The following is a 12,473-nucleotide window of genomic DNA, read 5'->3' as shown; positions in this document are numbered from 1 at the left end:
ATTTTAAATATGTTAACTAGTATTATTGGAACTAGTATGTCACTAGTTAACTTTACACTAGTTTTTGTTTGAAAATTTTACTTGACATGACTTTAGCAACTATTGAATGCTAGATGCATAGATATAATCTTACTTAGTCTTATATATGTAAACTCTTGTGTATCTTATGTATTGTATAATTCATACATACAGTATTTATAGTTCATATTTTCTGTATTTCTTTATGTATATTTCATTATATTTGAAAATAAGTGAAATTGGCGTTCTAAGTTTTGCGTTCAGTGCTGTGTTGTAATTTATATTCAAAAATACTCTATGCAAACAAAAAAAAAAAAAAAGAGAAGAATTTCAAATGAACTAGCTTGTAACAACTTGCAATCAAAGTAATACATTTTTGCACATCCAACTATTTTTATTATTATTTTTAACTGTATTTGCGTCCCAAATAACTTTCTTGAAAATCAGGCAACTGTACTCAAAGCAAGTAGTCACTAACTAGTTTTTTGGTTTTTTTTGTGTGTTAACTTGTATGATTTGTATTTAGCTGCTTAAATTACTTCGAAAATACTTTAAACACTATTTTTATGCTCACATATTTAAAAAATTCCTTTTGACTTTGCTGCTCTAAATAGCTTAAATTTTTTTACACACGTAAATTTAAGCAAAAGCTAGCGCACACTAAAAATTATGTTATTCAAATATTGAACTATTTTTTAGTTACCTTGACGCATTCCATCTTCAATGGAATGATAATTTCATCTTAAACTTTTGTATTACCTAATTTGAAAATTTGTTTTTTTAGAAAATATTTTATTTTTTGGAAAATATTTTTTTATTTTTTGTTTTAATTTTTTTTTATATATTTTATATTTTATTTTTATTATTTTTTTTTTTTTGTTGTTAAAACATGTACAAACAGCACTCAGGTGTCAAAGCATATTTCTATTAAAAGCCGCTGAAATGAGTTTTTTCCTGCTCCTGATGATTGATTTCCTTCGGCGCCCGTTCCACCACCTCGCGTTTCACCCCTTTGCGCTGTTGTATGAAAGTATAAAATGTTTTCCATTGATTGACAGTTGTTTGACGTCTTTCATACAAGCTGATTGCTGTGTTGACCGTTCTGGTGTGTGTGTGTGTGATACTACATGTGTATTAAAGCAGTAACAGCTACACACGCACATACAGGCGTGCATGTAAAGATGTATGAAAATATTAATAAAAGCTTGTTGTCTTTGGTGTTTTCATATATTTTTTTACCTAATTTTCCGTTTTCGTTTTTTTTTTTTTTGGTCTACACGCATTGGGTTTTTGCTCTAAATTTCGAAAACATATTTTTCCAATTACGCCGTACGTTTCAACTAAATACATATATATATGTGCACGCCGGATTATTATGTAATATTTTGAGCGTTTTTTTTCAAAACGCCTGATTGCTAGCTAGGTATTTCTGTGTGAAATTACGCTGATTATCTCCACAGGTAGGTTGCTGCCTGCTGTTGCTAAGGTGTTCTCTTCCCTATTCTGTACGCTTTGTGCTTGATTTTTAAGCTTTTTTTTTGAGTATTTCTTCAATTTCTAGTGCCCAAATAATTTCTATATAATTACTATGTTGACTGCTTCCGAAAATAACACAATATAAAGACACTAAATATCTAGTAGGTCTCCCTATTAGTCAAGTCCAGACCACTCATTGAAACTCAAGTGAAAAGTGAGATTGTCACCCCAAACTAACCAGTTTTTTAGATATCGATCTAAAATTTTCTAAATCTTCTTTTCTCCCCAAGAAGCTGTTTATTTGTTGGTAGCGCCGATATCGGACCACTATAGCATATAGCTGCCATACAAACTGAACGATCACAATAAAGTTTTTGTATGGAAAACTTTTTTATTTGACAAGATAGCTTCTCGAAATTCGGCATAGATTATTGCCCAAAACAACGCTATAATCTCAAAAGAAATTGTTCACGGCGAACAACTATAGCATATAGCTGTCATACAAATTGGCCGATCCCAATAAAGTTTTTGTATGGAAAACTTTTTTATTTCACAAGACATTCGCGTGAAATTTGAAATAGACGATTATCTAAGACATCGGTATATTATTCTAAGAAATTGTTGAGATCGGATCACTGTAGCATGTAGCTGCTATACAAACTGACCGATCAAAGTACTTGTAAGGAATCTTTTGCATTTCGAAAGAGTACTATGGCTTCGGTGCAGCCGATGTTAACGTTTATTCTTGTTGTTTCTCCAATTTGAAATTCTCTATATTTTTTAGGTTCTGCATAAATTAAAATTAACTTTTTTTTAAAAAATATTTAAAAAAAAATTTCATACGACTTCCCTAAATTTTTTTCTTTATCATTGTTTATGGCATCCTAACATGTGAGCTCAGCTTATTGCAGAATATTATATGTGCACGTACAAAATAAAACAATAAAAATTGCAAAAAAATATATATATTAAAAACCGAAAGCGCGCTATTAGAAATGCATTTCAACTGTTGGGTAAGAAAACTAAAATATTCTCCATCAAATGTCCATCATATTTGCTCCATATTTTAACTCTAAGCAAGCGCAACTTTTTAATACCACAATGTTTGCTCATACATACATACAAATGTATATGCTAATATGTTTCTTCTTATTTTTATTGTTTTTTTTTGCAGGCGGTCGTACAACAGAGCCAGCAACAGGCTTTGCTCAACAAATCCAATGATGATCTGCGACGGAAACGCCCGGAAACTACGCGGCCAAATCACATTCTACTCTTCACCATCATAAATCCATTCTATCCCATCACAGTGGTAAGTGCACGTGTGGCCATACAAACGCATCTATTTATATAAACGTAAATATACACATGTATATACACATGTATATATACCGTAGTATATATGTAAGTCGCTTTGTAAAATCTGTTTTTACCGATGTTTTTCAACACTTCACGGGAGTAAGCCATTAGTAAAAGCCTGTGATATAACAATATTTACACACACACATACAACTGCCTATATATTATATGTACGTCTGGTTGTGTGTTTTTCAGCTGTAAGCGCGTTTTTAGCCTTGTTAGAGTCGCCTTTTAGCCAAGTTACGGTGGAGTGTTTATATGTGCAGGAACAAAGCCACGAATACAATATCAACATTTTATATGCATACATATATGTATGTGTGTAAGTTGGTGTATCTGCGTGTAGAAATGCAAAATAAACGTCGAAGTGCAGCGTTGAGTGCCGCCTAAGTGTACAACAGCCAGCCGCGCCCATTGAGCGTGCAACAACCTTATCACTCAACGTAGGCGGTGGCAAACATGATGGATAAAGGAAACAAAAAAGGGCGAGAAAAAGAAAACAGTTGGTAGAAAGCAAATTATCTAACATACCTGTAAATATTTCTCAGCTTAGAGGCTGCTGAAGAACCAAACCAAAAAAAAAAAAAGAAGAAAAAAAAGACATACATACGCCTTGGCCATGCGCATTTTAAAGCGGATAACTATTACAAAAATACGAAAAAATCTAGGAAACATGTGTATGCACTTTAAAGCGCGTAAACACACGGATACATATTTACCCATGTATGTGTGTTCGTGGAGCGGAATATAAGTTTGGGTGGCAGGTGGCGCTTTGCTTGTAACTGGAGAAAGAGCCAATAAAAAAAAATAACTAAAAAATGCAAAAAAAAAACGTTTTCTGCTTTACACACATACAGGTTATATTACAACAACAATGAAGCGCGGAAATGCACGGCATCCGCCAAATGCGCCGTCCATTTGCATGCACCAATCCAAACGCGTTGGTAACGGTTTATAGAGATGTTCAGAATTTATTTACACACAGACACACACACACACACACAAATGTACAAACATAGCAACATACACTTTACTTCATGTCTATGTATATATCTGCTGAATTTTCCATAACCGCTCAATGATGTACCTTCAGACACAATGGCTCCTGGGGGAATGCAACTCAGCAGAACACACACACATGCATATAGAGTACATTATTGCTGTGGCAGCATATCAATATTCAAGCATACACTCAGGCATTTCTACGTTCTTCTATGCACATTTTATACACTTTTTCGCTCGTGTTTGTTTGCTCCTGCCGCCACTGATGTGCCAACATTTGTAAAGCGCATCAAGATAGCCAATATCGCAGCGTCACAACAATACAACAATGACCATTGACTGCGCTGGCCGATGTAGATTAGAATTCAATGCACAACGACGATGATTGGTTGATGAGAGAGAAATGAAAATTTCGGCATTTATTATGTGTACGTGTATTTGAAGAGATTTCATGCAATATTTAAATTTTAATTCCCAAATGGTTATTTGGACATTTATTTTATGATTGGATAAATCGAGAAATATCAATTTTCTATGCCTGCGAGCTAAAATAGCACATATTTCTGCACACTTAGTCAATATTCAATTATGGCATACGCTGCGTATACGCAATATATTTTTAAAGCATCGAATTTTTGCTTAAATATTTGTTGTTTTTGTATAAATGTTTTTTATTGTTTGATTTTGAATTTTTGTACTTTCATTTATACTAACTGTTGATTGTAAAACCGTTATTTTTCTTGCATGCATCTTATGTGCTTCAGTGTACTGGAAAAATCTGTTGGAAAGTTAATTTTCTTACTAAATAATAACGCAAAATTTGTGGAAATTCGTGTTAAGAATTTATATATATATATAAATAATCTAAAAGACGCATTCTGTTCATTTAAAAAGAAAGTAATATCTTTAATGAAGTCTTTATTTTATTTTTGATAGTACAGCTTGTATGGCAGCTATATGCTATAGTGGTCCGATCTTGAAATTTTTTTTTAGTTATTTTAGCGTTGCCTTAGAAACTCATCTATGCCAAATTTTGTGAAGATATCTCCTCAAACTAAAAAAGTTTTTCATACAAGGACTTCATTTTGATCGTTCAGTTTGTATGGCAGCTATATGCTATAGTGGTCGGATATCGGCGGTTTCGACAAATGAGCAGCTTCTTGAGGAGAAAAGTACGTTTGCAAATTTCCGGTCCGATATCTCAGAAACTGAGGGACTAGTTGGCGTATATACAGACAGACAGACATAAATCGTCACAGTTTGATACGTTGATTATTTATATACATATATACTTTCAAAGTCTTCGACGTTTTTTCTGGGTTTTACTAATATTTTGACAAATTTTATATACCTTGTTCACGGTTTAATAATGTCAAATTGTGACTTTTCGTAACCCCATATCCCCATTAAAATGGCTTTCAAACCGTTGGTTGACTTTAGGTCTTATATATCAGCCAGTATGCCAGATCTATCAATGAAATTTAGCAGATATGTAACTTTAAGTATAATATAATCTGATACCAGTAAGAAGTCGAATCGATCTGGGTATTAATCTAGCCTCCATATACACACTTCCGATACCTCCATACTTCCATATACAGAATAAATTTATTTTTGTACTTCCGGTGGACTTTATATCAGATTTATCGATCAATATGTGAGATATGCTATTTATATTAGTTATTTAGTAAACGAGCTATCATAGAAATTTTGTAGACATATATCTTATAGCATATATTAAATTAGTACCGAAAATGAGCGCAATCGGTTCACAATTTGTTCTAAAAAATAAATTTGAATTCAACACACAACACTTTCACCAAATTATTTTTTTTGTACATATCTCCATATTTCGCACGCTTTTAACTGCTAAAATTTCCTTAAATCTTTTGTGTATAGTTGCAACCAAAATTATCACTACCTTACATACTTTAAAAAAAAAAAAAAATATATATATATATATATATATAATTTTACTCAAAAGTTTATTAGACCGAAATTTTAGCTTAAGAGCTTTTCGCATACAACTTCTACACAAACAGTAGTCGCCAAAAGTGTGTGTATATGCCACAGAAACTGTGCACAATGATGAGGAAAAATTTGCCACAAACTTTTTAAATAATTCAATTCGAAAGTTGACAACTATTTAGACTGAAAGAAAAATAGCTTCAAGCAACAAAGCAAACAAAATCGAAAAAAATTGCAAAGTAAAAACACACAAAAGTCGAAAGATGCAAAAGATGTAGAGCAGCATAGAAGACAAGAAGCGAACGTGGTGGCGTGTGGCAAATGGCAGCTGCTCGCATATAAGCTAGTTCAATGAAGAATGCAGTCGAAGAATTCCCAAAGAATTTTGATGCGCAAAAAAAAAAAAAAAATCGAGCTTGTGCCATATGTGTCGATCTAGGCGTTATGAAATACAGCATATTTGCATATACATATGTATGTGTGGCTTGGTGTATGTGTTGGTGTGCGCTTTGCCATAGTGCATAGAAAACTATTTAATCTTGCCACTAAATCTACTGTACTTGCGAAGAGTAATGGTAATAAGAAAGTATTAAAATGCGCATACATCGAAACACACACATTTTCATATGTATGTAAATGCGTTGCATAATGCAGACTGGCTAAAGTTTGAGCACACACACACACATACACACATTTATAAGCAACTCTGATGACTGTAGGCGGCAGCAACGGCAGCGACATTCGATATTATAACAAATCAAACATCAATGATTCTCCTATGTGGCCCGCGCATACAGTGGCATTGTTGTTGTTGCTTTTGTTGTTGTTGTTATTGCTTTTGTTGCTATTTTGCGCATACGTAGCGAACTAACAGCAATGATGCTTGTGTTCTTGTGTGCTGTAAACAAACACAAACGACAACGAGGTTTTAGTTTCAAATGAATGAGTGTCTATGTATGTGTATGCATAGTTTTATACCCTGAATATAAAGGTATATTAAAGTTGCTAACGATGAGATAGCGTTTAGAAATTTTGAACACATTGTGTTCTCCACAATGAGTTGCTCATTTATCGGAAACGATGATATCGGACCAGTATAGCATATATCTGCCATACAAACTGAACGCTAAAAATCAAGCCCTTGTATGGAAAGCGTTCTGATTTGCTGAGATATCTTCAAGAAATATGAGAGTACAGAGTAATATTCAAGGCAACCCTACAGTTTCCAAAAAATTGTTCAATTCGGACCACTATAGCATATAGCCTCCATACAAACTTGCTGAAAAAAATCAAGTTCTTATATAGAAAACTTTTTTATTTGACAAAATGTCTGCACGAAATTTGGCATAGATTATTATTCAAAACAAAGCTAAAATCTCCAGACAAGTTGTTCAGATCGGATCACTGGAAAATATAGCTGCCATACAAACTGACCAATAAAAATCAAGTCACTGTACTGAAAACTTTTTAATTTGACAAGATATCTTGAAGAAACTATGCTTGTATTATTATCTAAGACAGTGTTGCCATATCCAAAAATATATTCAATTCGGACCACTATAGCATATAGCTGCCATACTAACTTGTCGATCAATATCAAGATAAATATCTTTTTGTACACTTTTATGCTATGACAAGTGGAAGACCCTAAAAGGGTATTACAGTGTCGGTGCAGCCGCAGTTAACGGTTGTTCTTTTTATGCATGCCACCCCATCACTTTTATTTCCTTCACATTGCGCCTTTTGTTGTTATTGCCGCTTGCCACTTCAAATAGTGTAGCCTATCAGTAGGCGCGCAACCAGCCAGATAGCACACCAGCAGCAATATATGCAGCGCAACAACAAAAATAAAGCGGCAAACGAAAAATGTTTGATATAATCTGCCAGTCGAGTGCACAGCCGACGAACACTGCAAGCAACAATGCAGTGAAGCGCAACAAAGCGGCTAAGCTAGCAGTGAGCATCCGCTGCCAGAATGTGAGACGAAATTGTAAGCGCGCACACATATACTCTACAATAACGCAACCGCCTAATACTTTCATCCGCTGCAACCGACCGACAGCCACAAACAATGCATTGCGCTCGAATGTCATATGAATTTGCCAACACAAAAGCTGACTGCTTGGCTCGATGGCTGGTCGAAAAAGCAACAAAAGTTTGCAGTTTTGGGCAATGGGGCGTGCTGTGCAATGCAATGGAAAAAAAGTTGCAACTGCAAGGCTTAAGTATCTATGTGGCATTCCTGTCGATATTTGAATTTCTTTCGCAAAGCTTCTGCTGGCTGCGCTACCGCCTAAAAGTGCACTAAGAAAAATGAACGTATGCAAAGTAATGTCCTCGCTGGCTTAGCCATTGTTGACGTTGTTGGTGTTGTTGGTTTTTATTTTTTTGAACAGGGCGTCGGCTTTAAGTGACTGCGATCTAAACACGCCCGCACTCTCCTCCTTTTCCCTTATACCGAGCGAAAATATGCCTGGCTACCTATAGTCTAGTATAGTGACTTGTGGCAGGCATTGTGTAGGCCAAAGCTTCGACTGTTGCATTCCAATTGCCTTGATAGCGCAGCAGTCACTTGCTGGTATCGTTAGTTGGCAGCTTAATGATGTGACATATGAGCAGTAACAATCGACTTGCTGGTGAAATATCTTATTTGCTCTACGTTTTTTTCTTTTTTGGTTCTTCCACTTTGTCGCTATTGACTTCAAAGTTCCGTTATTTGAATAAGCGCACGATATGTGGTGTACGAGAGTCATATTTTGGCTTTTTATAAGCTTGTAAGCTTATTAAATGAGAAATTTGTAGCTTAATATGAAGATAGTGGCGCAGAAAACTGTATAATTTTGCAAATAATGATTCATGGGACAGCTTACAGCACTAAATCGGAATGAAGGATATCAACGTGGAGCCTAGGCGTTGATTGAGGAATGTTGAGATCAAATATTATTGAATCAAACCTATTTTTATAAGTTCTTGTGAAAACTTTCTAATTGAAATCACTAAATTGGAAACGAAGATTGTGTAAGTGTATTCATTCGATGTAAAGCTCCAATTTTGTAATTGAGAAAGGTTCTTGGTTCCTTAAAAAGAAAGCTTATATGAAAATATCAAATAAATAATCTTAACTCAAAAAGCTCCTTTGAAAGCTCTGTAAAAGCTCTTATAAGTACGCCGTGTTTTAAAAAAGCTCATCAAAACTGCAAAAAAATAATATGACACTAGATCTTCGTATTATCGAATCAAAACGAATTTCAATAACTGCTATGAAAGCTGTCTAATTGACGGTAATTATAAAATCAAAATAGTCTCTTATAAGCACTTCGTTTGGTTTTTTTTTCGACTCATATTAAAGGTTTAAAAATATTAATATTACAAAAGATCTTCGTATTATCGGATCAAACCTAATTTCAAAAGCTTCAGGTAAAGCTCTCTAGTTGCTGGCATTTAAAACTCCAAAAAAGCTTTTATCTTCTCATTACCGGCAGTCATAAACTCAGAAAAAACTCTTACAACCATTTCCTCTCTAAAAAAAAGCTCATAGGAAAGCTTTGTATATATTATATAATGTTCGGTAAGATTTACACATTGTCGAATTAAAACCAATTTTGAAAGCTCTTGTAAAAGCTATCTAGCTCAACAACAATAAGATATAAATATATATTATTTAATGAAAGCTCGAAGCTATGAACACTTCGCTTAAACTCTCAAATTAAGTCAAGGTATTAAAATCTATTAATATAATTATAAGTTAGAAAGCTTAGCATACATAACATATATAATATATACATTTTCTGAAATTCATGCTAAAAGCTCTAAATTTTCATTAGGTCGGCTAAAGTATTTTACATGCTCAGAGTGCAAGCTGCCTTATATTACGTTTTTTATGCGGTAGTTTAAAAAACAGTTCAAAAGCTTTAAAGAAAAAAATGTTTGGAGAGTGCAAGCTGATAAACATTATTATTATAATTTTTGTTTTATAAAAAAAAAAAAGCTCAAAAGCTTTAATAAACGATTTTTTTTAAACTGGTTACTAATATACCGTATAAGCTGTATTTAGCTCCATAACTATATTTGCCAATCGTTAAAGATTTAAAAATTAAAAGCTTCTTAAACTCAAAGTGGAAAAGCTAATCTTAAAATCTGCTGAATGCTTCGAAATTGTTGAATACCAATTAGTAAGGCATACATTGGAGATTTACAAATATTTAAACACCTACAACAACAAAAGATAACAATAATGCTTTCAACCAAAGCCACAAATAGCCCGCAGTTGCATAGAAATTCCAACTCACACGCACCTTCATACATACATACACATAAATATATGCATACGAGTACAGCTATTTATTATAATGAGCCAGTCTCGCTTTGTCGCCCAAGCCAAACAACTGTTGCTCAGCTCGAATTATGGCCGACTGCCAGCCAGACGCTTAGACTCTAATTGACAATTTGGCGAGCTGCAGCCCAAATGCTAGTTTCTAATATACTCACAACTGCGCGTAGTCCCTTAAAACAAATTTATTGCAAACTAAGTGTCTCTTAAATGTGTACTACATACTAAGTTGTTTCCAAAGTGAGCCATCAAGGAATGATTATAATGTGAGTGTATTATTTTTTGCTGTTTTGTGCTCAAATGTTTTTGTTGTTGTTTCTGTTGATTGACTATGAAAGCGTGCCAATGTCAAAAGCTGTAAGCATTTAAAGGCTTGTACACAGTTCAAAATACTACAATATATGGAATATATTGGTAGCGAATTTGTTACCCTGTTGGAAAGGATGTCTCTTTAGCCCCTAGGCTTTATTGACAAAATATTTAGGTCTAAAGAGAAGGCGTGTGGTTCGGAAGACCATATACACGAATACAGTACTATTATTGCTCTGACTAAAATGTTGCCATTTCATTTAAGTTTCATTGCAATTCTCACCAGGTTTATAAAAAAAAAATTATCAAACCTCCTTTCTTAATTAATTCAATTAATTTTCCGCATAAATATATGCAGCCCCCAAAACTAACTTAATCTGCTGAACTGCTTTCTTATGAATCTAAACTAGTAAACTTTAAAATGTCAAAACAAATTATTCTTCTGCATGCAGGCTTTTCGACATCTGTGCGTGCGATTTTATTTGCATTTATTTGAAAGTATCTAGTTCCAAACTAGTTATTTTTGAATTATTTACCTAACCAGTCGTGGTTGTAGAAAAAAGTTTTCGCTGCTTTTGAAACATCAATAACCAAAAGCAATACCAAAAATTGATTTCATGCTTTTCTGCTCACCAACAGACAGCTGGTTACTTAAATGATTCTTTTGGAACTAGTGTGTTAGCAGTTAATTAATAAAAAAATTCACACGAAGGGCTATCCAATATTATATATTGCTTATCATTGGTATATGCATTTATTTTAAGGTGTCCCACACTAGTTACTTTGAGACTGTTTATACAACCAGTTCCATTATCGTGAACTTGTTTTGGAATCATCAATAGCAGATTTCCGTGCTTAAAAAATTGTTTTCAGCATTTGTTGCCATTTATTGGCAACTGGTTACTAAAGCACGTTCTTTTGTACCAGTTTGGAACTAGTCGGATAAAATTTTAATTTTTTCTAAAATAAAATATTCCTGCAGGCTAGTCGACACATTTTTGCGTGTTTTGATATATACAGCTACTTAATAGTATCTAAAAGTAGCGAAATTGTAATTGTGACAGGTTGACAATTGTCATTAGCCTATCAATTGACATTCCGCGCGTTTGCATTAAGACCGCAAACACTATCAATATGCCAAATGCATATTGTAAGTATAATTATATGAATAGCTGCATATTACTTGTAATTGTTTATGTTTGTACATATGTGTATGTTTGTGCTCTATTGTAAGTCGCCACGCAACCGCTGATCAAGTGATCGACTCCATTTGAACCGCAGCTATGTACACTTTGAAGTCAGACCGCAATGTTGAATTTAGTGTAAGAAAGATATTGCATTATAAAAATTGTAAAAATATATGTATGCACTTTTTATACCCTGAACAGCGTATAGTAAGTTGTCACGAAGTTTATAACACCGAGAGGGCAGCGTCGAAGATCTTATAAATTATCGAGATTTCGATATGAAATTTTGCACACGTCCTTTTCTCCCCAATCAGCTGCTCATTTGTTGGAACAGCCGATATCGGACCACTATAGCATATAGCTGCCATACAAAGTAACCTATAAAAATAATTTCCTTGTATAGAAAACTTTTTTATTTGAAGAGATATCTTCAGGAAATTTGGTATCGATTATTGTCCAAAGCAGCGCTACAATCTCCAAACAAATTGTTCAGATCGGTCCACTATAGCCTATAGCTGCCATACAAACTCACCGATGAAAATCATTTCCTTATGTAGAAAACTTTTTTATTTGAAAATATATTTTCATGCAATTTGGCACAGATTATTGTCCAAGACAACGCTACATTCCCTGAAGAAATTGTGCAGATCGGACCACTATAGCCTATAGCTGCCATACAAACTGATCAATCAAAAGCAAGAAAAAGATCTTTTTAAACCTTTTTGTACCACAAGAAATGCATGTGTGAAGGGTACTGTAGGTTCGGTGTAGCCGAAGTTAACGTTTTTTCTTGTTACATATGTACATATGTATGTATGTATATG

The 12,473-nt window shown here is 33.9% G+C and overlaps 1 protein-coding gene across 15 annotated transcripts in view; it reads left to right on the top strand.

Moving 5' to 3' along the window:
• The window catches only part of sm (heterogeneous nuclear ribonucleoprotein L), a 237,508-nt gene that overhangs the window by 87,297 nt on the left and 137,738 nt on the right, over positions 1–12,473 (top strand). For all 15 annotated transcript variants that reach the window (XM_014229753.3, XM_036374938.2, XM_036374932.2 and 12 more), the window contains one exon: positions 2,669–2,806. In XM_014229753.3, coding sequence (XP_014085228.1) covers positions 2,669–2,806 — 138 coding nt within the window. The remainder of the gene's footprint in view (positions 1–2,668; positions 2,807–12,473) is intronic.

This window comes from Bactrocera oleae, chromosome 4 (assembly GCF_042242935.1).
Source record: "Bactrocera oleae isolate idBacOlea1 chromosome 4, idBacOlea1, whole genome shotgun sequence".
Classification (NCBI taxonomy): Eukaryota; Metazoa; Arthropoda; class Insecta; order Diptera; family Tephritidae; genus Bactrocera; species Bactrocera oleae.
This window is presented reverse-complemented; position numbering and strand designations above follow the sequence as displayed.